Raw genomic sequence first — 26,138 nt, 5'->3', positions numbered from 1 at the left:
GCAATAAATAAATGGGAAGTGTGTCGCAGCGCTGGACTGGTTAGGTTCAACGCCAGATGAAAGATGCTGTCTCACGACTGGCAAGTGTGTTGCAGTGATGGTGAGAAAATGCATTAGGAAGAGAGTGTACCTTTGAAGCCCCAGAAGCTTTGCTGGTGGCTCAGCAGCAGATACAAGGTTTGAGAATCTGGCTGAATTGCAGGGCTGGAGGGGCGGAACAGGGTTTTGTATTTCTCTGCTAACACTTAATCAATATGAGAATAGCATATTAATGGCATCTGCACTCGTGAATCAAGGGCCTTCTGTAAACTCATGTCAAGCTGTGGATTCATTTCCTTCTGAAAAATAATTAGAAATTAATGAAACCCAACAGAAATTTTATGCATGGATTATGATCTCCATTCGAATACCCTGTAGTATTTAAAGTCTTTGTAGGAAACGGCAATTGATAAGAATTATAACCTGCATTTAAGGATTCTTATACTCATCGTCTCACATTTTCTTAAATACATTTTGCAGCTTTCAGTAATTTGAGAAAACACAGCACTGCATTTGTTAAGACTCTGTAGCTGTCACCCCTTCTCCTCTTCTTAAGGTGCTGTTTTGCTGTGTGAATTGAAATGCAGACTGTGTGCCAAGCATTTGGCATAAATCTGAGAAACAGTGGGTTGGAACAGTGACTGGTGAGTTTCAGCCCATCGATCCAGAGCATCGGACTGCACAGTGTTAAAAACGGGTGTGAACTGGGCTCGGCATACAGTACGTGGATCATTGTTTTGAAGTCTTTCCTCGGCCCTGCCGGGCGAGCAGTCCGCGAACACCGTGGAGGATGCAGACAGCAGCAGTGTCTGGAGAGTGCCACGGCTGGGGCCTGAGTGAATAAGCCCTGCCAGCTCCAGGAACAGCCAGGCCACGTCCCTGTGTGGTCGGCTCCCACGCTGAGATCAGCAGCTGGGGAAGGGAGGCAGCCCCTCGTGTCTTACAGCCCTTCTGCAGTGGCAGGGGATGGGCGAGGGGACAGGAAGAAGCCTGGGCTTGACTTGGCCGTGGTCTCTCGGGGGCGCGGCGGGACTCGTCCTCTTGGGAGGAGCGTGTCAGGGCTCTGGCGTGTGGATGCCGGGAAAGGCGAGAGGCTTTGCGGATACGGTGGGATCTCATTTTCAGTCCACTCGGGAAACCGAGAAATCCACGGAGCCTGGCAGTAGCGAGCAACGAAGCCGGGCCCCAGATCACCCCCTGACAGCTATAAAATCTATTTTTAGCCCATTCAGTGCTCATCCCTGAAGTAAAAGTGCTTGCTTCAGGCAAGCAAAGGAAAGCATTTTGCAGAGGCGTGAGCTAACGCTGCAGCTGAGTGTCAGCACAGTGGCGAACACTGTGTACAGCTTTACACTGTGCAAGGCAGAAATACTGATTAATATTTTATATCTTTTTCTAAATATGTCTCTGAGAAATGGCCACTTAAAATAAGTATCCAAATACTTTTCACTAATTGAAATTCATTCAATGCCTTTTTGCATCAGGCACTCCACATATTTACATCTGTGCTTTATATAACATTTTTACAATGCTGTCTTATAGGCTGCAATTGAATGTAAAATCTTGAAGGTATATGTATAATTTGTAAATGGCCTTTTCATTTTGTGTTAGAATGGTATAGCGTTCGGACAGAAGAATGAAGAATTATTTTTCCAGTAAATCACAGGAACAGAAATACAGCTTCCTCGGTCTGCTCCCGGCGCGGCGATGGAAGAATGACAACTTGAAAGCCGTGTGATGTGACAAGTTTGTCTTCAGACAATCGGCGCTTGTTTCATGAACCGAGTTACAAGCGTTCTTTGTGTCTGAGCAGAGAGCAGGGAGGCTTTGTCGTTGACCTTCTGTCCCCCAGCTCCCAGTGTCGTTACGTCATCCATCAGACAGCGAACCCGTGTCTAACCTGGTCTGCACTTCTCTCTCGGATAGCTAGGAAGAGTGGGGGGTGCCGTTTCAACAGGCTGTTTCATTTCTTTCATATGTTTCTCGTGCCTGTATGGGGGGGGATTCGCAGTTGGTCCGGTCCCATGATGCTGGAAGAGCATCATTCACGAATGTTTGTGTTTGATATAGTGCAGCACCTGGTCGTTATTCTTCGCAGTACACATTACCTGTAGTCCTCAGTTCCTCTTTGACGTTCATCATATTACGTTGTGCCTTGTAACCTCCAGGGTAAAACGGGATTCTCCTGTAAGTCCAGTGGACGGACCAGTTGGTCACACCCTTCCTTCTGGGCCAGACTCTCCCAACAAGTGCCCCAGTATCCGTTACTGTCCTTTGGATGAAACATTTGGATGAAAGTAGAGGTCCTGACTCTTTGCTCATTAAAGATCCCATGGCACTGTTTTTAAAAGTGTGGGTATTTCCCCAGTGGCCTTGCTGAAAGTCACTCTTGGCCATTACTTTCTGGCCTATCCAGTATTTCCTCTTATTTCAGTGGGTGAGGTAATATCAGCCCGATCTGCTGTGTAATGTGGTTGCTAGGCTCTCCTGACCTGTGCCCGTGTCTGTCTCCTACTTCCTTCCAGGTGATCCTATTGATCTGCTCAGGAAGTCAGTGGGGGGGGATGGGGATCTCTACACCACTCTGCTCTCCAACCAGAGCTACTCCTTCCAGCAGGACACCTCCTATTTCTCCGGGGACCTGAGACAGGGGGATAAGGCCGAGGTGAAACAGTCCAACAAGCCGGGGGAGCCGGGAGAGCCGAGGGACCGGATACCGAGCTTCGAGTCGCAGGGCCTGTTCAGCTCCGACTCGGGGATCGAGATGACCCCAGGAGAATCTATTGACGTGGCCAAAAACCTCATGGATTCGGAGAAGATGGGGGCCTACAACTATATGGACATCCGCTCTTCTGAGGCCCCGCAGACACAGCAGCGGCAGCAGCATGCAGCGTTGCTGCAGGACAGCTGGACGGAGAAAAGTGCGAGTGGAATGGACGTCACACCCCACGTGCTGACTAACCTAGGGGATTACTCTGAGAAAAGCCCACCCGTCACCGTCGAGACCCTGGGGCCTGCGCTGGACAAGCACCCCTGCCCCTTTGTGGAGGATCCTTCTGACGAGGAGCTGTCCGACTATCAGTCCTCCTGGGCCCCGGGCACACCGCAGGCCGCCAGCCCGGTGAAGATCACCCTCACCCAGTCCGCCGCCCCCCCGCCACCGCTGTCCCCCCAGGTCACCGTGTCGGAGAGGGAGAGCATTCTGAGCCTGGGCCTGGAGGGCGTGCCCACCGTCACCCTCTCCGAGCCCGAGGACGACAGCCCCGGCTCCTCGACACCCCCTCTCACAGGTACAGCCCCCTCCTCGCTCCGTCGGTCTGCTGCGCGGGTCCAGCTTGGCTCTGACCTTTCACTCGCATCCCTGTACCCCAGTGTGAGACTGTGGGTACTCGTATCCTCGTCAGTTCCTTTTTAATATTTACTGAAACCTTGTCAAATCTATCTTTTGTCAGTGAAATTAGTTGTGTTTTTTCCTGTTTGGTTTGAACTGCAGAATAAAATGTCAGGGTATCTTGAGAATATTATTACCCTAAAAATGTTACTTTGGCTCTGTAGGTATTTGCTGCAGTGGGAAACTTTTTCCCCTGTTATATGATTTTTCTTCAGTCTGACCCGTTTGCATCAAAAAAACATCTCCATTCTGTGATTTTCAGCTCACGCTGTTAATGCAATAAAGAGACATAAGCAACATTCTGGGTTTCACAGGCATGTTCTTAAACTAACCAAAGCGGACACATTGCACCACAAGGGCATTTAAAGGCCCAATAACGTCCTTATTCATGTGTGCTGAGTTTCTCTTGGCTTACGTCAGGTCCATCTGAAGCTGCATGTCGGAGCCCATTACCAGACTGTGTGACATCTGTGCAATTAAATCACATCGTATTTTTATTACCATTAATAATAATAGGTCCTAAAATTGAACATTTGTATTTTTGCCTTGGAATTGTCAATTATTTTCATAGAATACCCAGTAGGGGGGAAATGAGAACTGCAAACACTTTCCTTCAACACACCCGCTGTCAGATAGCTCTCAGTCCGATATGTTGAGAGCTTCATAAGGTCTTACAGGACAATTAGTATCTTATTGCACTGCAAGCTCACAGGCACCCAGCCAGCTCCTAGGGCCCAGTGCAGACTGGCACGCCTAGGGCATCCTGATTAAGACAAGTCAGCCCCCTCGCCATCCCAAGCAGTGCTCGGCTAATGACATTCCAGGCACAAACTGGTTGAACCAGGATCAGGAGCCCATATAAAACGTCTCGCAACGCAGTTCAGGAAAGCACAACGACTGCTTCAGGTTAAACGGATTTTGAGCTCTTCAGCAGCCTCCGGTGGGTTTCGGTGAATTTTGATGAAACTTAATTGAACGTCATGAACCGCGGCCGGATCAGACTCTTTGCATTGCCGAGAACTAAACTGTGCTCTGTGCCAAAAAACGGAGCATCCCTGGAGACCGGGAGGGCGTGGCCTGAGATGAGGGCGGTACATCCTCACTTGTCAGGGAGCATCATTTATCAGGATGGCTGACAGCACTCTGATCTAATGTGGTTTGTTTCCTCTCTCCCGTCTGTTGCAGAGGAGTCCGAGTCCCTGTCTGAAGTGTCATTCCAGGCCAGCGTGGGGAAGCCAGTGAGTGCACTGGAGTCCCAGCCCCAGGGTGCCGCCACCGCCACCGCCACTGCCACCGCCCCCCAGCCCTGGGCCACCCCCTCAGATGAGCCGGAGCCCCCCAAGCCCCCTGCCTCGCCCCCACTGCCGTCTGTGCAGGACCACGAGGCCAGCAGTGCGGAGTCGGGCGACTCGGAGATCGAGCTGGTGTCCGAGGAGCCGCCGGCCCCCGCGGAGCTCCCGGGCTCGGGGTACATGAGTTTCGGGCTGATGGGCGGCCCCCCGCCTTCGCCCGCGTCGCCCTCCATCCAGTACAGCATCCTGCGTGAGGAGCGAGAGGCCGAGCTGGACAGCGAGCTCATCATCGAGTCCTGCGACGCGTCCTCCGCCTCCGAGGAAAGCCCCAAGAGAGAGCAGGACTCCCCCGCCCTGAGGGCCCGCGGGCCCGCGGAGAGCCGGCTGGCCGATTCCCCCTCCCGCCACACGGACACCTTGGCCCCCTCCGCAGGCCCCCAGCCCGGGCCCCCGAGAGACAAGCAGGCCGGCGACAAGAACAAGGGCTTCACGCACCCCGAGGACAGTGCCGCGGCCCGCGCCAAGTCAAAGCCCCCTGCCGGGCTCCTGGCCCCCGAGGGGCAGGTAGAGCACCCCGTCCCCGACGAGAAGGGGCCCAGGAAGACGTCCCAGAGCCGAGCAGGGGAGGACCAGAGAGAATCCGTGAGGGATGCTGCCGCTGACAGGACAGGGGCCATCGCATTCCTGCATGGCCTCGACAGACAGAAAGGTAAAACCCGCCGGGCCCGGCAGTTCTTCCTTTCTTCCTTCTTCTTTCTCCTTCCTCTCTTGTCCTCTTCTGCCATCTCTCAGGCACCAACGCCTGTCCTGGCCTGTCCTGGCCTGTCCTGGCCTGTCCTGGCCTGTCCTTGTCTGTCCTCGTACGCCTGTCCTGGTCTGTCCTGTCCTGTCTTGTCCTGTCTTGTCCTGTCTTGTCCTGTCTTGTCCTGGCCTGTCCTGGCCTGTCCTGGCCTGTCCTTGCCTGTCCTTGCCTGTCCTTGCTTGTCCTTGCTTGTCCTTGCTTGTCCTGGCCTGTCCTGGCCTGTCCTGGCCTGTCTTGTCTTGTCCTTGCCTGTCCTGGCCTGGTCTGGCCTTGACATTTGCTGCCATGGAAGTGTTTGTTTCGTTGTGCCGCCTCTTCCGCCCGTATCGTCTTCACATCTCTCGTCTGTAAATTTTGAATGTGTTTGATTTTCATTTAAAAACCTGTCCGTTTTTTGGCTTGTTTTTGTTGACATTTCACCCTTCCTGTGCCAGGAATAATCCAATTATTTATATTGCTTGTTTCTCTTATAATCTGAAATTTAACTGCAAATGGATCTGCGATTTTCCACCAGTCAACTAGAAAACATTGTATTCTGGTTCTTCGTCTTCCTTCATACGTTGCATAGAGACTTACGCTCATTGTGTTACGTGGGTATTATATAACAAAAGTCAAATACCAAAAAGAAAAAAATGTTATATTCTCCAAACCATTTAGGAAACATTTTTCCTTCCTGAGTGCCTCAACCAATGAATGATAAATGAACTTTTAAAGGTGGATGTTACAAAACAAAAGCTTCACCCTGCTGCTTCTCTTGCCTTGTGTTTGACATTCAGACCTGGAATGTGCATGCCTGTTATTAAACTCTCAAACCTCCAATAAATTACATCGTTTTAGTACCCATTTAGCTTAATAACGCTGTGCCTCTTCCCTTGAAAAAAAATAGAGCTCCTCATGCACAGTTAGTAAATTGCATTTTTTCTAAGCATCGGCAATAGCAAGTAAATACATAGAAATATTTTGCTACATACAGTATGATTGGTGCATCAGTGAAACATCTGACTCGAAATGCAAACGTTTTAAAAAATAGCGTACACTTTTTTTTGACGTGTGACAAAATATTAACAGTGCTCAAGTTCTAGGTCATGGATTCTGAAGTAGGGCAGGGGCGATATGGGAACGCCCACAATTCCCTATGGAAAAAGTCACAGTGGGAGAGGTCTGGAGAGCGCTGGATTATTTGTTCTCCCCCGAGTGTGACTTGTGAGACACTGACGCTGGGGGAGTTGTGCCTCCATTCTCCCCTGCACTGTTAAATTCTCAACAGCTTGAACCACTTGCAACAAGACCATAGATCCAGCCATCCTGACCCATTTTAGAAATCCATCCAAGTTTAATTTGAAATCTTTGCTTAACTCGAAGCATTCTGGGTATCCAGAAGAGCATTTAGAAGCACTGGAGGAAAGTAAGAAGTGGACCGAGAGCAGGCTGAGATGTGGAGCCTGGCACAAGGCTTGCAGGGCACAGACTCCAGGTTTCTCTAGGCTCTGTCAGGATGTGCCCTTGAGGGAGACACAGCACTACAAATATGAGTCTCCAAGCCCTGAATTCCCTGCTCTAATTACAGCTTTCTTACGCATTTTAGCTTCTAACGCAGACCCGTTTTTATCTGTGCTGACAGATTGTGCTGAGGATACTTTGGAAACAGCATGCCCAAGGATGACTTTGCAGTAAACAGAAGGTTGGAGACACTTAGATGTTGCACTTTTTATTTATAGCCTAAACTCAAAAAAGACTTTTCTCACTCAGGCCTCTCTGAGATAAATGGAGAATCAAGTTTCGTAACACTTGATGTTAACAGAGCTCGGAGACCTGGGCGATTTCAGGTTTAATTTCTACAGTTCACCCTTACTCTTTTGTTATATCTCTGGTCAGTAGCTGTATATTCTTATTTTCATGTTTTGTCAGGGAATATGTTTTTTTCTCACCTAAGCGTAGCTGAGCAATGCGTTTTCTGTTACCTTCAATTACTCACTGCTTACTGCAGGAGGCATATTCCAAGCTTATGGGTTAATTCCTTGTCAGACTCCGCAATACAAACATTAGGGAATTTACCTGAACTATGGCTACTTTAGAAAGTGAAATCTCTTACTGTGTGTCACTTCCATTCATGTGAAAATCAGATAATAATTTAAATTTGCTGTGTAGCAGATGGTGTCTTTCTGCTTCAGACACTTAGCCTCTCTATAAAACTTTTCTGTAACTGTGATGAAGGCAGTGCACGCCTTTGCCTCATGATCATCTCTCTTGAGGTTGTCACGTATAGTTCAGTGGTCCTGTTGTGTCTTATCCATGTGAAGCCACAGTCTGTCCTTGTTTGTTGTGCCTCTATTGTGTGTCAGGTTACAGAGCTGGGCCCACCCTTGGCTTACATGGAGGTTGCCTGTCACTCAAGGGGAGCTGGGGTATTTCATCCTGGCACTGATGGTGGGGGCAGTGTTGTCTGTCTGGGGTTTGTTTTGTTGAGTTCTGGGCATTTTTTGTTAAATATTTTTTTTCTCCTGCCTGTACTGGTTATTTTTCCTATGATCCTGTGGCCATCCTCGATTTACTTGCCAGGCGGCGGTTTCACAGTAACTCTATAAAAGCAGCATTAAAAACATCATTATTTGAGCAATGACACACAGCTGTATAAAGAAGGTCAGAAAGCGAAGACAGCCTTAAGGCCTAGAGCAAAGGCTAGTGCCCCTGTCCCTGCACTCACACAGGACAAGACGCACCTTCAGAGCAGTGCCTTTCTGCGTGGCTGTTGAGTGACACCCCTGTTTCTGGCTGTTTTCTGGGGGTTTTGTAGCAAAAGCTGACATTTATTCTGTTGGTTTGGAAGAGTTTAATTCATCTTTTCTGAAATCTTGTGCTCTTCACCAGTCCTCTATGAGAACTAAAAGCCTGGTGTTTTAGCTGTGTACATGCAGCTGCTCTGGGCTCACTGGTGTTTGCTACACAGGTGTATCTCAGCGTGCTCTGTGAAGCTGCTGAGCCTGAGAGAGACCACTAACCCCTGCCATGGTGCTGACTGAAGGTCCTGTGGCAGGGGACTATAAAAGGTTCCCTTTTCTTTGCTCACTGCTGCTCAGTTTCCCTCTTCTCAGCACACCTGCTGCTCAGAGCCAGGAAGCCAACAAGAGCTGCTACACCTTGCAGGTGCTGGCAATCAGGTGCTTCAGAAAGATGAAAGTCTTTGTACGGCGGCTCTGCGACTTCAGCCCATGAGAAAAGGAATGGTACTGCAAGGAAATTAACCAGGAAAGCATCTGCATGGGAAATAGCAGGACTGCTACATTTCTTTACCAAGGACCCGGTGTCATTATAAACAAGGTCAATGAGAAAGGGGTGAAGAGTGGATCTGTACAGTACATGTGTCTCCAGGTACAGGCACAGCGACCTTGTCCTTGTGCAGGTCAGCAGGTGGGCAGGTTTGCTGTGTGTGTTCATACGTTTGAGTTTCCAGATTTATTCTTCTCCACCCAGCTGGGCAGTGCATAACTCCCGAGTCCTCGTATTGGCCTGATCACCAGGGCTTATTTAGCAGGTGTTGTCTGTTCAGATGATGGAAATAAGGCTTCTGCTTCTCCTTCTGCTCAGCTGTACTGCATGGCTTCTGATTCTTAATATGAATATGTCTTGGGTTCACACCCAGGCGATTATGGATTTGGTCTCTTTTGTAGTATGGCTTAATGCCTTAGGCCACAGGCAGACATTACAGTGCGTTTTAGCCACTATGTCTTGATTAGTCTAGATGAGGATTTGTGTTCTGTTTTGAACCCACACTGATCTCAGAAACATTGTTCATTGTTAATATGACAGAATTATGTTACTCATGTGGATGGAAAGTTAATAGGCCCCGAACTGGAAAGTGGCATTTTTTTTAACAACAGTAGGTAAATACTAAAGGATGCAGTACAAGTTAATAGTGTGATCACCAGTAGTGTGCATGACAGCCCTTCCGCATCTGCTGGTGGACGTCATGTGACCTGGGGGGTGTTTCTTGTGTTCTGCACCACATTCCATTGCTTCAGTCTGCACGGTTTTCAGAATACAGCACTGCCTGCTGACATCCAGCCATACCTAAAAGAGTGTATTTCCTGCAAAACGTTAAAAACAACAACACAGAAGAGAAGACATGGCTGATTGTATTCTGATGTCTGCTGTCAATTGGGTTATTTGCTATTCTATAGAAATCCCGTTGTCCAGTGAAGCAAGATTCAAATTAACAGTGGGGCAGAGACTTAATGGTAGCTATTTTTCATAGAAGAAGCTGGACAGCACCCTCCCCCCTGCCGAGCACACGCGGAGTTTAGGTGTTGGAATATAAAGGCACTCTCTGGTTGCTCCCGAAGAGCCATTTCCATTGAAGTGAGTGTTTTCTGATGTCCCCGTCCTGTTGTGTTTGAGGCAGTACAATGGCTCTCTGGGCCTTTATCGTCAGGGTTGCAGTGCTGTTGTTGTTCCAGACAGAGCCGTGGGACTGTTTATTTTCCCCGTCTCATCGCGAGTCTGTCCTGAGAATCACACCCACAGAGCTCCGGGTGCCTGTGTGGCACGAATGAATCTGACATGAACGAAACCTGCTGAGTTACTGCCATTCGTGTGTCACCACCTGACAGCGACAATGAAAACAACACTAGGAACGCTGTGGTTTAAGACTATCGCATCGTCTCTGGGGACAGCGCACACTTTTCTGCGTCTTCAGCAGGTTCTGGCTGTTCCTTTCATCCCTACTTTCACATGCTTGGTAAGAGTGCAGGATACAATATTGCAGACATAGTGTGTTATATTGTGTAAAGATATGATAAAGTGTTGGTGCCATGTACTTGCTTTAGTGTTTCTACGGTAACAGCTCAAACAACAACGTCTGATCTTTATTGAATTTTAATATTCTGTAGTCTGAAGTGCTTCCCTTTATATTTTAAATTTATAATCTGCTGATTATATTATTCTTATTTTATAACAAATACAAGGGTAGGTATATAAGCACAGGATCACTGTGCGTTTTGTATTTTCCTTTGGTAATTCATAACAAACTCATCTGATTTTATGTGACAAAATCCTTTCATCTCTTCACAATAAAACAGTGATTAGCTACATTAAGTGCATCAGACTTTCAAGCAGGATTTCTTTGGGGGGTTAACATTGCTTAGAAATCCCATTTTACCTCTTGTAGAATAAAGCTGCTTCTAAATTTACAACAAATGTATGAATTCTTCAGCCTCCGGATCCGAATAGACTCCGGCTTCCCCACAACCCCGGAAAAAGCAGTGGAATCGGATGGATGGATGAATTCTTCAGTACACACTGTAGCAGTTTTGAAAACACATAATCTCTGCTCTTGTTCGAGTTACTGTGGGATGACTTTGGGACGCTGGGATTTTCTCAGTCACCGGCAGTGAGCATTGCAAAGTGCAACTTTAGGACTATCCCTAAGGATGCTTCCCAAACACTCCACTCATCAGTGCACTTTGATGATGATAATAAAGAGCACCTTTCATTTCAAAGGATTGTAAAGTGCCTTTACATAAAAAAGACCCACTTCATCCACCACTGAAGAGCACCCCCCACTTGGGGTCCCCCCTGGGCGATGTGTATTAGTCTGTCAGCACCAACAGCCCCACTGCACAGCAGATCGCTTGGAGGAAATACTTAAAGGAAACACTTTGCCACTGGAGTAAGTGGGATCAGTGGGATCATTAACACTGGGTTGATGACCCCTATTCTTTCGAACAGTGCCATGGGATCTCTAATGACCAGTAGTCTGGCCTTTAATTTAATGAGTCAACCACAGTACAGCTCCTCCTACATCACTGTGTCCGCTCTCACCATCCTGGGTAATTACTCTGGAAACTCTGATTCAGAGAGAAGAGCGCCTCCTACTGGTCCGCCAACGGCGTTCACAGTTACAGCTGCAGCCTGCTTTTTCTTAGAGGGCTCACATCCCGGCGTGGACTGTTCAGCTTATCGCGTTTTGGTTCTGGTTAACGTCCTATTCAGACCTTCAAGTACAAAGACTCGCATCAGTCACCATGGCTCTGACTCCCCCTGTGAGGGTGGTTTGGTCACCTTAAGTGCGTTCGATCCTTGATTCCAATGTCCTCTGAAAGGTAAGGGAGTCGGTGCTGCTGCTCGTAGTGTGGAAAACAAACCAGATGGATTCCAGGTAGTCGAATAAATCGGAAGGGAGTGAAAGTAGAAGTTTAAATGTGATAAAAAAAACAAGATGATTTATTGGTGGGAGTTTTAATCAACCACGGGACCAGAATGATGTCTGAAGTTAAAGGTCATTTTTATTGGGCGTTAATGATTCAGGGTGAAATTACACAGTGCGTAAGTAGGACAGTGCACCAAGCTCTCTGTTCTGGGGTTTCCCACAGTACCAGGTTATGCTGCCATCTAGTGGTGAGGTGTTGTAGTTGCAGCCAGGTCAGTATTCAACGGGCCAGGAGAAGGATGATTTATGGAACAACAAAGGGTCGCTGCTGAAAGCCTTTATTGCTTCCAAAACACATTTAATACTGTCAGATCGCTTTTGTACTCAAAATTGGTGTCATCTACTTTCCTTCCCAGAGCTACAGGCAAGTAATTGACTGTGATCTTAAAAGACAGTTATTGTATTTCTTTCTTTAATGTAGTGTGGACATAAATTTGGAGATGAGATTTGGAATGGTTTGAAAATTCCATACATTTATAAAATGCTCGGAGCTGCAAGCGCAGTCTTCCGCAGGGACTGTCCTTCTATTCTGCAAGCTGATCTTCCACCAGCCGGCAGCTCCAGGTGATTCGCAGAGCTCATCCACGGTTTGTTACTTTCTTCCTTACGATCCCTGGGAAAGCAACACAACACTTCCGCTTCAGTCCAGATCCCTGTTGTTTTGAAGGCTTTTGAAATGTTCTGCTGCAATTCATTTCAATTTGAACCAGTGGATTTCTAATATTCTTTTTTTTGTAGAATGTAGAATATTTGTAAACTAATATTAGTTTTTTTGTATTTTGCTTGTACAGCTCTTTCATTTTCATATTCACAAAAACTCAATATGTGTGTCTCTCCCTGTTTGAGTGGCTTATGAGCATGTTTACTTATGAACGTATGAATATGGTTGTGTATTTGTCAGGGTAAATGCTAGTGTTGTATGATCTCATGAATAAATGGAATCCCCTTTTATTGTTTTGGAGAGCAGTAGGATACTGTGCCACACTTGCTATCTAGGGTATAAGAAGCTGGTTGGTAAATGCAGAAACTATAGCTGCTGCCTTCTAATCACTAGCGTTTAGACTCAGTGGAGGCATGTGCGCCATTGCTTCTTATGAGCCTCTGAGCACTTGCGGAGAAGGTAACTTATTAAAACTAAAATAATAAGTTTTAATGTTTGGATAAGGTCCTTAGACTAAAGAGCTCCTAACTACCAAACGTTTCTCATTTGAAACCTTTCTCAAAATAAACTGAGCGCTTTTTGAAGTACTATTCTCCAGCACTTTCTGTTGCTGTAAATGAAGATGTACATGTACATGGTGCGGTGCTTTAGGATTCTCATACCTGTCTTGGCTGTCTCTAAAGGGATTCTGTAAGTCTGATGAGAGCCTTAGCTCAATTAGCTTTTCACCACCAAAAGGCTGGATCGACCTCCTGTTGTCTTTATCTGTATTAGGTCTTCAAAGGTCATCCCTAGTCTGAGAAGACAGCTGATTCTGTCTGAGGTTCTGGGAGTGGACCACTAACTGGCTTCACATCTACCGCAAGGCGCTATAAAGAGACCCACCCTCCCAAGGCCTCTCTCTCTGCTGCAGTCCTGCTCTCAGTGCCGACTGCCCTCAAAGTCTATCTACAGCCACACACCCCAGGGTGCTGCCTGGGTCCAAGTGCTCATCAGGAGTTTGGCTGTTAATATTCTTTTTGCCTCTTTCACAAGCCTGTGGGCTTGCTTGTGTTGCTGTTGTGTAGAGTATGGCTGAAGTCTCGTACGAAGTGTTAAAGAGATCCCCTTATGGGCTCCTTGAGCGGAGCGGTGGCACTGTGGCTCCGGATCTGCGCCTGTGGCTGGAAGGTTGCCGGTTCAAATCCCGCGGCCGGCAGAGGAATCCTACTCCGTTGGGCCCCTGAGCAAGGCCCTTAACCCCAACTGCTCCAGGGGCGCTGTATAAGTGGCTGACCCTGTGCTCTGACCCCAAGCTTCTCTCTCCCCGTCTGTGTGCTTGTGTGTCTTGTGGAGAGCAAGCTGGGGAATGTGAAAAGACAGATTCCTACTGCAAGAAATTGTATGTGGCTAATAAAGTGATCTTATGCCCAGTCTGCTGTGCACAGAGAGTCCCCTGACTCTGGCTCCCGCACAGCAAAGAGCTGTTGGAACACAGGCGTTGACCTTTCCCTGGCCAGCTGCACTCCCACTGCCCGCACTGCCCTTGTAGTCTCACACCGAAACCACCCTGAGTACCCGTGCTGCCACAGTGCCACAGGAGGCTTAATCCTGCGGGACGAATGAGAACAAAGTGAGCTTTCTTCAGTCTTCAGGAGGGCTAACATAATATGGGGAAATTAGCCCTCTGCAAGGATTTGCTTGCTGTGAAAAAGTGCTCTCGGAAGAAGAAAAATGTCCTGAACGTTCTAGAAGACTATAAAGCAGCCACTGTTTCCCACCACCAGAGGGCTTTCTTCCACTTCTCTCTGCAGGCAACCCGCAAGTCTCATCGTCTTAGGTAGCATTTCAACCGTGCATTTCAAACTGAAATTGGATCGAATGTGATTTATGGTTTAGGGATAGTTCGTAGTGGAACACAAAGTTGGTCTGCTCGCAGAGAAAAGGTTAAAATGGTAAAAAAAAAGTTTATTTAGTCATTGAAGGCATGCCCATTGGTTTGAGTGGGTTCAAATTTCAATTTAAAAATGCAGAAGCTGTCATTTGGTCCAGTTAAGCCAGTAACCACCGGTCTTATTTCATTAAGAACTGAGTTGTAGTGAAACCAAAAGCACTCCAGCCCTCCAGGACCAGAACTGGATGCTCTGATTCTAACCCTAAACTTTCTGTAACATATTTTCATTATGCAGCTTCTGTAAGAATGCAAGCAAACAACATAATATAGTTCTTTGATGGTCAAATCTATTTTTCTTACTCAAAATTAAAACTGACCTGTTTTTTAATAAATTCTGTATAGTGTCATGAGGCTGGTCACAGATACCATATCTGCTTTTATTAAGATTTGTCCATTTCATTTTCTTAAAACAGAAATTATGAGATTAAATATGGTCCATCACTGAGACCTTTATCTGAGAGCCCTGGAAAAAATACAATATGAAACTTTCATCTGTGTTGCATACTGTAATGCTAGTTCAGTAAAAGGGTGAAATAATGTATTTGAAAAAACATGTAACTTAAAAACCTACAATGCCTGTTTATCACATAATGGCAGATCAGAGAAGAAATTTAGCTTTACCTGATGGATTAAAAATCTTAAGTAATACAGTGCCATACAGTACCCTTTAAATAAAAGCACGCTCTCTGATTCTTACATGGAAAGGTGTAAAAACTAAAAAAGAATTAGTCAGTTTCTGTCTCTGTACATGTCTGTTCTACTGAGAAAAGGTGTTATTCAAAGAAATGCAAGGTTTTCATGCCAGCAGACTTGAAAGTGCTCTATTTTTAGCTGGTACAGTGCAGGCCAGCCTTGACAGCACTGCATGGTTGTCAACAAAACATGAATTATTAATGATCGTTAAAGCTTCAGCACAGCAGAGGATGTTTGTAGAGTTTCATTCTTTTGTTTTTGTTCTTTGTCTTAAGGTTTTCTCTTAATGAGATTTGAGTCTTTATAAATCTGTACTTTTTTTTCCTTTTACAATTTGTATTATCCTCATAAATTCTACTTCCATTGAGTCATTCAAGCACAGTTTTTAATATTTAGCCCATGTGTCTGAAGACTACCCTCTTATAAGAGCTCCTCTCTTATTTTGCATTTGTGTCGCAAGAAATGTACATTTTACAAATACTGTGCTGAATCAAAATATAGCTTTTAAATAGATATGGAAGTTATTCCATAAAGGCGCAGGACGTGTGCTGGTAATGCCTACATTTTAAAAAGTGGAAACCCATTCACAAGCACAAAATATTTTTAGATTTATTGTTGTGTGTTTTTGGCTGTTACCTTGGTTTTCTCATTAAAAAGGATAGATGTTTTGACATGAAGTGCTTAGTAATTGGGAGCAGTGAAATCTCCGTGATGTTCATGGATGTTCACTCTAGCAGTGCTGCGAGCTGATCAGGTCAGTGTCTGAACATTTGAGATGGCCTCACAAGCCCATCACTGCACTATAAACACACGTGAACAAGGTAGACATATACCCATAAAATCAGATCAAGAGGAATTTCCTTTTTTGTTCTCCTGTGTTTTATTTTTCTGACTACAGCAAATAGTCGACTGTGCCTGGAAAATTGCACCACCGTGAGGATAAGTTTGATTTTGGAACTATAGAACTATAGAATGCCCTGCTCAGGTTAATCACTGCAGCACTGTGAGCTGTAGGGGGCGGTGGTGAGAGTTTTCAGCGCCTAAGTTATTGTCTCTGTCCATTGTGGTTTTGTATTCCAGTGAGAGTTTCACCTTCTCTGTCATCATTGCCCACTTTCCAGGGTTGCTTCTAAACTTCATTAATGTGAAATAGTAAAATGTACTTTTAATTAAAAGTGCCTGTTTTCAGCTAAGAGAATTCAAGGGTATATTTTACCTTTAAGAATCTTCCTACAAGCAGAGTTGTAAATCTGCAGATTCCAACAGTTTTAGTCAGTATCTTTACCATAATTTGCTATATTGTTTTGCAAGAAATGCTTGAACCTAGTAATCCAAATGACCACAGCATTACACAACAGTGGGAAAGTTGTTTTGTATCATGGCAGTACAATTCTACAGTATCACTGGGGGAACTGTATGACCTTACAAGCACTCCCAGGTAAAAGATGGCAAAATGCAGTTCATTGGAAGGACAGACTCAGATTCTAAAGGTGACTCTCCCAAACATTTTAATAAATGTAGCTTGAGTTGTTACAGGAGACCTTAAGGATTTTATCACAGAGGGAAACGGAGGAAATTAGGAAGGACCTGAAGCTAGCTGCTATGACATACAGAAGGGTCCCCTAACACGATCTCTGCTGCCCAAGGGCTTCGGGGCTGATCGTTCAGCGCAGAGGATGGAGTTTTACATGATCACATCCGTGTCGGATCACTGAAAATCACAGCAAAGGGCGGTCTGCATGGCGGTCTGTCCGTTTTTGTCATGTACCATCGCCTGAATCAACCTGCTGTAGATCACCACTGCTGCGATGCACGAGAGTCGTTGATTCGATCAAATGCATCAGTAGCACCTCACCCTGATCCGAGATCCGGATCCGATGTGATCCAGTAGCACAAGCACAGCCTCCAATGCTTCTGTTGCATTTGCTACTGATCAGGCCTTTGCCTTTGCAGGTGTTAGAGTCTTCAGAGTACAAACAAAGTTGGTTGCAGTGTAACACAGGTCTCTCTTAGCCAGTGGATTTCAACCGGTCACTCTTAAGGTGTTGCTAGCGAAATTAATGAGGAACCTAATGTAATAACTTTCAGTCAGGCATTTACCATATGATACTGTTATGCAAGACTGTTTGCAAGAAGGGTTCGTTGTTATGGCTGCAGCAGAGCTTTGCGGTGGACATGGCCTTTCATCTTTCAGCGGTGTGCAAGGCCTCTCGGTGATATCTGCACACCCCTTCCCCCTGCCCCCATGCAGGGCACGGGCCAGGATGCCCAGTGCTCACCCTTTGCCATTCACCATCTGCCGCGGCAGTTGCCATGGAGACGGGGAGCGGAGCCTGACGTGATGGTGCCTGCTTGCGCTGCCTACTGAGCTATCCCTCTAGGGCACGGAGCTCAGGGGAGCGATGGAGAAACGCTGGGAAACAGGGAGGATAGCGGGAGCCTCCTGTGGGTGGCTGCTGTGGGTCCGCAGGGCGAGAGGGGAGGGGTGGGGGTGCTGAGGTGCCACAGTAACAGACTCAGTGTCAAATGCCTCCTCATTCAGTTATCCAAAAGAAAGCCCTTCACACCCGAAAGAGGCTGAACAGAAATGAAGTTTCCGCCCTGTGTACTCGTGTCCCAGTCCTCAGGCTCGGTCCCCCCACCTCAGCCTCCTGTTAGGGATGTCCCCGTGCCCCCTCCACCCCCGCCATGGAGAGGGGCATGTGGGAGCACCAGTGCGCCCCGTATTTGTCTTGATCTGTCATCTCATCCATGTAGCTGTGGGCTGCTTACTGAGGGATTCACAGGTCACGAGCAGCACAGCGAGCGCCGGTCAGGAGGTACAGTGCCTGGCTCCGGCGCTCGACAGGGACGCGTGTGCTGTGGCTCCTCCCTGCAGCGCCCCCTTGTGCAGAGGGGGTCAGGGCCAGCTGTGTGGAGGCAGATGGATCGTGCTGTCCCTCGCCGGGAAGGGCGGTGGAAGGAGAACTGGAGAGAAGGGGGTGGGGGTGTTTATCATTCTCCTCCGTTAACCTTGCTGGTGTGATTTGAATGGGGCTCCACCTACTGTACTCCCCCTGCCTGGTCCTCTGGGCGGGCCCTGTTGCCGTGGTAACCGGATGAGACATCAGCGGCGCTGGTAGCCATGGTGCTGGAGCACAGCCTAGGTTGCAGACGAGATGCTGTTTATGATCTGAGTGGCTTCCATTGGGCTGGTTATCTTCCTGTATCTAATAGCCTCATAAGGAGAAGAATTTGTTCACATTATATTCTAACGACATTCAGTATTCAGTAAATGAGAGCGCTAATACTCCTTCATTTACCTTTTGCATTGCATATAAGAAGCCTGTAAGCAAACATATAGGTGCATGTAGTAGACTTACATGTTTTGTTTAAGATCTTGGGTAAGTTGTAATCAGGATACAAAGTGCCTCATTTTACACACCGAAAAGGAACAGAATGATCTTTCCCACATCCTTATTTTCCTCTCTTACTGTACTTCAGCTCTTTCCAGTGGTTCAGTTTTTGCCCTGAGGTACCCATGTGAACAATTAATAGTGATATTCCTAATTTTCTGCATCAATTATGCAAACAGGGATCACTTAGGCTTTTTATTTATTAGTGAGTTCAGGGGTAAACCTGCTGTAAGAATCTATACATAATCTATAAAAATGTATGTAGAGGTTTTATATTTTCAGAATAAGGAATTAGGTTAAAAAAATATTGAACATGCCTTTATTCAGTTTTAAGTCTTGCTTCCTGATTCTTTCTATATTTGTATAAGTAGTTCTATATTTAAAATGTTAAAGTTATGTACTGTAGAATGAGAATGAAAACATTTTTCTTTTCTTTTAGGAGAGAGAAATATGTCACACATCAAAAGGACGATATCCTGAATAGTCTTGCACTAAGATTTTGATTTTGTAGGTTTGTAGTCAGCCTTCAGATTTGTAGTTGACTAAAAAAGACTGCTTTTAGAAAAAAAGCAAAGTTTCTATAGAAGTCAACACAGTATATAAAATTGTATAGAATAGCGTGTGTATCCTTTGGATTAGAAATAAGCTGAGGACACAGAATGAAACTGGTTGAAATGTGACTTTAAATGTGAGAAATATTCATGTATTAAGCATGAATGCAGGTCATCTTGTTTTCACATTTTATTCTGTTATCACTTTTTTTACTCTCAGCTTTGAACTAAAAATAGGTGATTGCAATGAGGATAAGCCTGACTCATATTTATAAAGAGCACGTGTCAGTCAGCTCCATCAATTCACAACCCCTTAAACTCATTCAGATACTGTAACACTGTATTAAATGAAGCAGAGTAAGACCTTCTCTACCTGAGCTGCAGGCAGCAAGACTACAAAATCACTTTCCAGTTCAGCGTGTGCCAGTAGCTTGATGACATTGCAGTTTTATGGGAACAGCGAGTCCTGATGATGGAGGAATGTGATCAGTGTGTGAGTGTGTGTCAGGTCTGGGAAATGCTTGCAGTTGACATGTGGAGATTTATGTGTGAGTGGTTGTGTTGGGAAGAGGTGATTCTGTTAGATAGCAACTTTCTCCTCTCCCAGATTTCCAAACATTTTCGCTCTTATGCCATGCATCAGTCTGTAATGACACGGTGTTCGTTAGGATTCAGTCTGATGATTAAGGCTTATTTTCGCGTTCTCATTCTCCTCTATGGTAAAAAAAGTGCGCTGCTACCTCGCCAGCCAGTGGCTGCAGTCAGCAGACTTCTTCAGCACTGGGCCTGGCAGACGACCACTACACAGCTTGCCTGGCCAGTGCACGAGACACACTGCAGTACAGCATCCTCCACTATCTCTTATCAAGCAGTTTTGCTGCTTGCAGCTCGAGTCCCATCAGCCTGTGAGGCTTTCCTGTCTGAGTCTGTGAAGAACCACTGTCTACTGATAATTCTAATAGGTCTAATTCCATTTTCCTCCCAGAAACTCCCATTTAGTCTGTGATGTTCCTAAACACTGGTGCCCGACACAGATGTGGCAGTGGCAGGCCCTAGGTAAAGTTCCTATCCCAGTAACTCCTTTGCCTCCCCTGGATTTCTGCTCACTTTTCCCTGTGTATCATGTAACACCTGATTCCAGCTACTTTTACAACAGCCATCTTGACCTCACCACAGCCAGGTTTAAGGCCAAGATGGTGACTTCCTCTCCCTCTCTTACAGCGAGTACTGCATGTCACCCATACAAAGCCACAGTAGAACAGTGCTGCATGTAAATACAAGTGTTTCCTTTTATTCACTGGGAAGCATCCTGTACACACTGGAAAGTGTCCTGTTTTATGGACATTCCATACACAACACTGTCATTGCCTGTCTGGCATGTCCCAGCGATTCTCTGACCACCAGTTGTCTGTTGTTGGGAGTCCAGGTGTGTCCAGCTGTTTTCTCTTGAAACAGCAAACGCTGGACTATCTTATGTGTTTTCTGTGTTCACTAGAGGCTGGTCTGGCTTAATAATTTGCGATCTTAATTTCTTATTAAGATGTGAGTTTATTCCAGTTCTGTGGATGCTATGGGGATGTAGTCAGAATCCCATTTGGAAACCGTGAAGTGAGCAAACGATGTTTGTCATATCAAAGCAAAATCTGCTTTTCTGTGATTAAGGCTGCCTGTCTCATCATCTTAGAGTATTGAAAAATCTTAAAATTGTTCTTAATCAGGGTGCGGCAAAGGGGGGTGCAGTGGTATTCAATGTTGCCTTGGGGTGCTGGGGCCCTGGGTTAGGTTCCTGGGGTGCTGTGTGCGTAGAGCTTGTATGGTCATCCTGAGTCCGTCTTCCTTTCCTCCCACAGTCCAGAGGCATTCCGGAATGTTATTTGTCGTGTAGGAAAAACGTGGCCCTGGTGTGAGCGTGAGGGTGTTTGCGTCTGTGCCCGTCCAGCCTGTGCCCCACACCGTGCCCCTTGTTTGCCCGGAAAAGCTCTGTCTCCCTGGAACTCTGTATGGGGTATAGCAGTTAGAAATCGGGTGGATGTGGTTAATCTTTTCTAACTAGTTACAGTGGAGTGTCAGTGCTGGTGTTACTGTAACCCTCCTGACACACTGCTGTTCAGATGACATCAGTGCGTGAGTGCCAGTCCCGCGGTCATGATGTGAGTGACCTCATTAGGCTTTTCACTGGACTCCCTTTTAAGAATATCCATGTCATCTGAAACACTGGGTCACACATTCTGTATTCTCAGACTTTTTCAGAATTGATGCCATTCATTTTGTAATAACAGCATCACGAGAGGTTTTACTCTTGGACATTAATTATTTCATTTTTTATATATGAAGGAGCATTCATACAAGGCAGTTTTGATGGACAGCTTATTCAGTGCTCTTGTAAAATGGAAGTATTGTTCTGTTTTCTTCATCTTGATTTTAGATTGCCATGCTCACTGTGTTATGAATTCATTTATTATTTTTTTACTTCTGAGACTAGAGTTCATAGCCATAGGCCTTTCAGTATTTTCAGATTCCTTCTCGGGTGAGAGTCTGAGTCTTTGAATAAAAAAGCAGACGAGAAATGCTAACGCGAGCGATGTTTGTGATTGCAGATAACGTTCGATACAAACTTTTAAGATTAAAAAAAAAAATGAAATTGAAAGGTGTCTGGGCTGGGGAAATGACAGTGCATCTTTCCTGTCTGAGTAAGGGCTGTGTAAACCAGGCCCTCTCCAGCCGCGTCCCTGGCCAGACCTTGGCCCAGCCCGCCTAAATTAACCATTTCTACTGCTGCTTCCCGCTGCACTCCCCCAACACCCCCCACAGACCCCCGCTCAGCAGCACAGTGGTCGGGAAGGAGAGGGGGGTTGGGAGGCTCTTACTGTGAAAGAGCATCCTCGTCCCTCTTCAGGAGAAGAGCTCTCCCTCAGGCCGTCTCCATCGCAGTGCTGATTTGCTGCAGTGGAGACTGCAGTGTTTACAGTCTGCTCTCATCCCCCCAGCCCCCCTCCTCCCCAGCTCCCTCCCTCCCCCCGCCAGCTCTGCGTACAGCATCAGTCTGCGAGCTCCGCCAGTCGGCAGCACTGTGGTCACTCCCACAACCCCCCCGCCCCCCCTCCCGGCCCCCTCTCGGCCATTCATACGTGGGGGATGCACCAGTGAGGAGAGCGCTGCCACAGCAGAAGAAGCCGTGAGCGGATCCTCCCCGTGCTCCAGCATGCAGGCCAGCCCCGACTCGACGAAGATGGAGTGCCTCTGGAGCAGCTGGAAGGGCAAGGGTACTGGCGCGGGCGCGAGGGGCGCAGCGGGGCCGGGCCGTGGCGGCGGGAGGAATGGGAGAGGGGGAGAGCATCTGAGCGGGCGAGCGCACCTGCGGGCCCCGCACAGCCTCCTCGGCGTTTCTTCTGCATGCTGTTGTTGTTTGTCTCCCTTCTCAGTGCCGTGTGTTTTTCGGGTGTGTGATCTCTCACATGGGAGAAAGACAGAGGCAATTTCTTTAAAATGCCTGCATTCGTAATCACTTGTTTTTAAACCATTATTTGTTTAAGGTGGCAAAATAAGAGCACTGTAGGATCAGATCTGTTCTCATTGTTGCCAGCCCTCCCCCTTGGGCTAGCTTGCTGTTACTCTGAACAGGGGCTGAACAGGGTTTTGTGCTGCTATTGTTCTGCGGTTGTGTCAGGGTTTGCTGTGTCTGTGATGAGTGGTGGGAGATGTCCAGATCTCTGTAACGCAGGGCTGTGTTGTGTCAGAGAGAGGAGTGCATGTTGAGCAGACAGGTACAGGCGATGGGGGATCTGGGATCCAGCGATCAGGGCTGTCAAAGGGACACACCCATCATTCTCTCATTAATGGCATCGGCGCAGTCATGGCTGAGAGGGAGGGAAAAAAAAGAGAGAGAGAAATTCGTATCAATATTCCGCTTAGATTATCCTCGCTTTATAGATGAGCATTTAAATAATGTAGGAAGCGCTGCTGAGGAGGCTGCTGCAGAAAAGGATGTCTCGTCGTTTTCTCCATCCCTGATTTTCTGCCACAGCCTCTTTGTGTCTGGCTGTCGTGTTTATCACTAGTGGCGACGGGGGGAAAAATACCTACTTCTGCTCTGGGGTGTGGCTACCTTCCCAGCCGGCTGGCCATGCTTATGGAGCTGTGTTTGTGTTCCTCCCCAGCGGAGCCCGAGGTAGAGCCGCCAGCCCCGTTGTGGGGCAGGATCTGGGCAGCAGCAGTGGGGGGCACCCCATTTACCCCTGACAGCACTTTGACCCTGAGCCCCGGAGCTCTTAGCGCCCCCCCTGTCCTCGGTACCCCAGTCCAGTGCAGTATAAACCGCTGACGATGGCATGCAGTATTATACAGTATATGGAGGCTGGCCAGACAGGCTCTTTAAGGGCCAGGTCTGTGTGTTTTCCATCGCTGGACGGGTGAAGTGCCTCTTCACGATGCCCCCCCTGCCCCCCTCTCGTGAAGTGTTCCTTCACAATGTTCGTGTGAAATATCCAGTTGCAATCCGGCCCGGGTCTGTCACCTGCCCCGCCCGTACTGGGACTGAAAGGTGGCGCTGAGGAAAAGGCTGCTGCGCTTCTTTCCAGGCATCGGAAGGGAGGTCGTGGGGCGGAGCCGCGCGCAGGAGGGCCGGTGCCGTTACTCGTTCCCCCAAGACCCAGACCCAGACCCCTGCGGGCCGGCACAGACTTCCCAGAAGCCCCGGAGTGAGCGCGCAGGTGGAGCCGGATCTTCGGTTTCATCTCGCGCTCTAAATAGGTCACGTTGCTGCTTCGTGTGGGAGGAGGCTGAACGAAACAGATCTGATTTTTTTTCATGTTAAAATATATCCTTGTTCCTGCTCTGATGCCTAAAGGAATGCGTGCCTTGCTGTACGGAGTCCGTCCCGCAGTGGAGAGTGGTTGAATAATTATTGCTCGTCCAGATGGCCGTGGAGTGTGAGCTAAGTCCCCTGCCGTTAAGGTCTGTTGACATATTTCTTTCGCTGGGCGTCATGGCTGTTCTGTGTGGAGGTGGGAGAGGTGCCTGGAATATTCTGGAAGGGATGTGAAGAATCTTGTCCTGGTTCTGATGGGGGCTGTGCCTCGGGCCCGGGTGGTGGGGCAGTGTCTGGCGGAGGGCAGCTGGGCCAGTGTGCAGGTACCAGGCAGCGCGGTGCTGGGCTGCAGGCCGCAGTCTTATTGACGCAGGCCTGTCTGGTGTGCTGGCGGGACTGGGCCGGGGTGGGCCGGCAGTCCTTATTTTCAGCCTTGCACAGAAATCCGCATTCAGTTTAAAAATGCATCTAGATAGATGATAGATGATAGCTATGGTAGGTATGTCTGAAAGCTCTTTCCTAATGTTCTGTGTGTTTTTTTTCCCCCACTTTGAAAAGGCTTCCATCTTCCTCTCTTGTCCAGCGGTCGTCTGTCGGAAAGATCTGAGGTCTCAAGACTTTGGAGAATAGAAAGACTGCTGACTGGGAATGTTCAGGACTGCCTGACTCCCGTGTACATTTCTCTGTGTGAACTACGCACCTACACGCTGTCCTGAACTGTGTCTAGGTCACACCTGCTGCCCAGATCTCAGTTGCACAACTGAATCTTTCATTGGCTGGATAAGAGGATTCATCTGAACTGTGTGACTCTTTTCACGTCTGATGTGTTGGCTTTTAACTATTACATTTCGGCAATTCATAGAAAATTCCTAACGTTTGAGTCGAAAGACCTGCTTGCAGTTGTGGGAAGAAAGCGATTTGTTATTGAAGCTGAGGCTTCAGTTCAGTAGTGAGGCTGGGCTGGCAGGAGAGCCAGCAGGTTTGTGGACCCCCAGGAGTGGGAATGGGAACCCCTGGCGTGCGGTTCACGTTCCCTTAATCGGACCGGAGCCATGCTCCTGTTCAGGGCCGTCATCCGTGGAGAGGCAAGGATCAAACTCAGCTGATGCTGGCCCTCCCCGGCGACTGGTGATTTTACTTACAAAAACCTTCAGAAAATGAAGACATATACTCACTGTTAGCTGAATATTTGCACAAAGTGAAACCAGTAGCGTGAGACGGTGTTCCAGATTTGCATTAGTAAAACTGGTGAGCAGCACTAGATGTCCCTTTGTTATCAGGAATCAGTCAGAGTAATTTGATTGAGGTCCCCGTTACTCTCATTTGTCTGGACAGTTTTAGACTTGGTGTGATTTCAAATGTAATCTGGATTGAATCAGCCCCACCTGATACTGTATGGTTGCGTATCTTTGGCAGGAGATGTTTACAAACAGGAGCTGGCTGCCGGCGACACGGGGAGTGTCCCACCAGGCCCGACCTGCGCCCTGCTCTCTCTATTCGTGCTCGCCGTCGAGTCTGGGGTAGGACTGCTGACATGGTAACCATGGTGACCAGCAGACCACTCAGGCAGGCCAAAGCAGAAACCAGCTCCATGTTTTACAAACAAAATGAGCTTGGGTTTGTTTTTTTGTTGTTGCATTTTGCATTGTGGTGCAAAACACCTTCAGCTATTTTGTGTTTTTGTATAGTGTGAATCAGATCTAAATGCTGCAGCATGTATGAGGTTTCAACACGTCTCCACTGAGGTGGTGTGGATGCAGCAGCTGATACCCGTTAGGGCCCTGCTCCTGTGTGTGACAGTTGTTTGGTCCTCTCAGCCTCTCAGTCTGACTGAACGTCAGGCACCTCGCCCTGTCCTCAGACTGGAGCCGGGGTCCCACTGAGGAGGTACATGCAGCACTGCAGGGCTGCTCTCACAAAGATGCCCATTAATTGTTTTATTTCTTACACTGCCTGCATGTCAAACACGCTCAGCAGGCAGTTCTGAGACGGGCGAGCTCCTTTGTGAAACCAGGAACAGTGGTCTCTGACTGGTGAAGTGTTAAGACATCCACTCGTTTGCCAGATCAGACCTTTCAGAACACATCTCAACTAATGCCCACCTCAGAGGTGAGACTGAGGTGCGAGTTACGAACCCCCCCCCCCTTTATAATGGATTAGGATGTTTTTTTAATGGTCCAAGGCCCTGCTGTAGCAGGGAGCCAGGGATATAGTAAGAGAATCTGGATGGGTCCTGGTACCTAATGGTCCCCATCACTCTCCTTGTACAGTAGGTGGTCCTTCAATGTGGTTAGCACACTGTCATCTCATAGATTCTGCTCTTTGCTCAATGAAAAATGAAACCAGCTGTCCTTTCGGGTTCGCAGCTT

General features: G+C 47.5%; 1 protein-coding gene across 2 annotated transcripts in view; it reads left to right on the top strand.

Moving 5' to 3' along the window:
• Positions 1-26,138, top strand: part of rtn1a (reticulon 1a) — a 61,882-nt gene that overhangs the window by 25,146 nt on the left and 10,598 nt on the right. The window contains exons 3-4 of one of the 2 annotated variants that reach the window (XM_088924908.1): positions 2,565-3,329; positions 4,616-5,431. In XM_088924908.1, the coding sequence (XP_088781034.1) occupies positions 2,565-3,329; positions 4,616-5,431 (1,581 nt within the window). Of the gene's footprint in view, positions 1-2,564; positions 3,330-4,615; positions 5,432-21,895; positions 22,226-26,138 lie in introns of those variants that run through there. The other variant, XM_088924909.1, reaches the window with a different exon arrangement.

This window comes from Atractosteus spatula, chromosome 9 (assembly GCF_055471065.1).
Source record: "Atractosteus spatula isolate fAtrSpa1 chromosome 9, fAtrSpa1.hap1, whole genome shotgun sequence".
Lineage (NCBI taxonomy): Eukaryota > Metazoa > Chordata > Actinopteri > Semionotiformes > Lepisosteidae > Atractosteus > Atractosteus spatula.
This window is presented reverse-complemented; position numbering and strand designations above follow the sequence as displayed.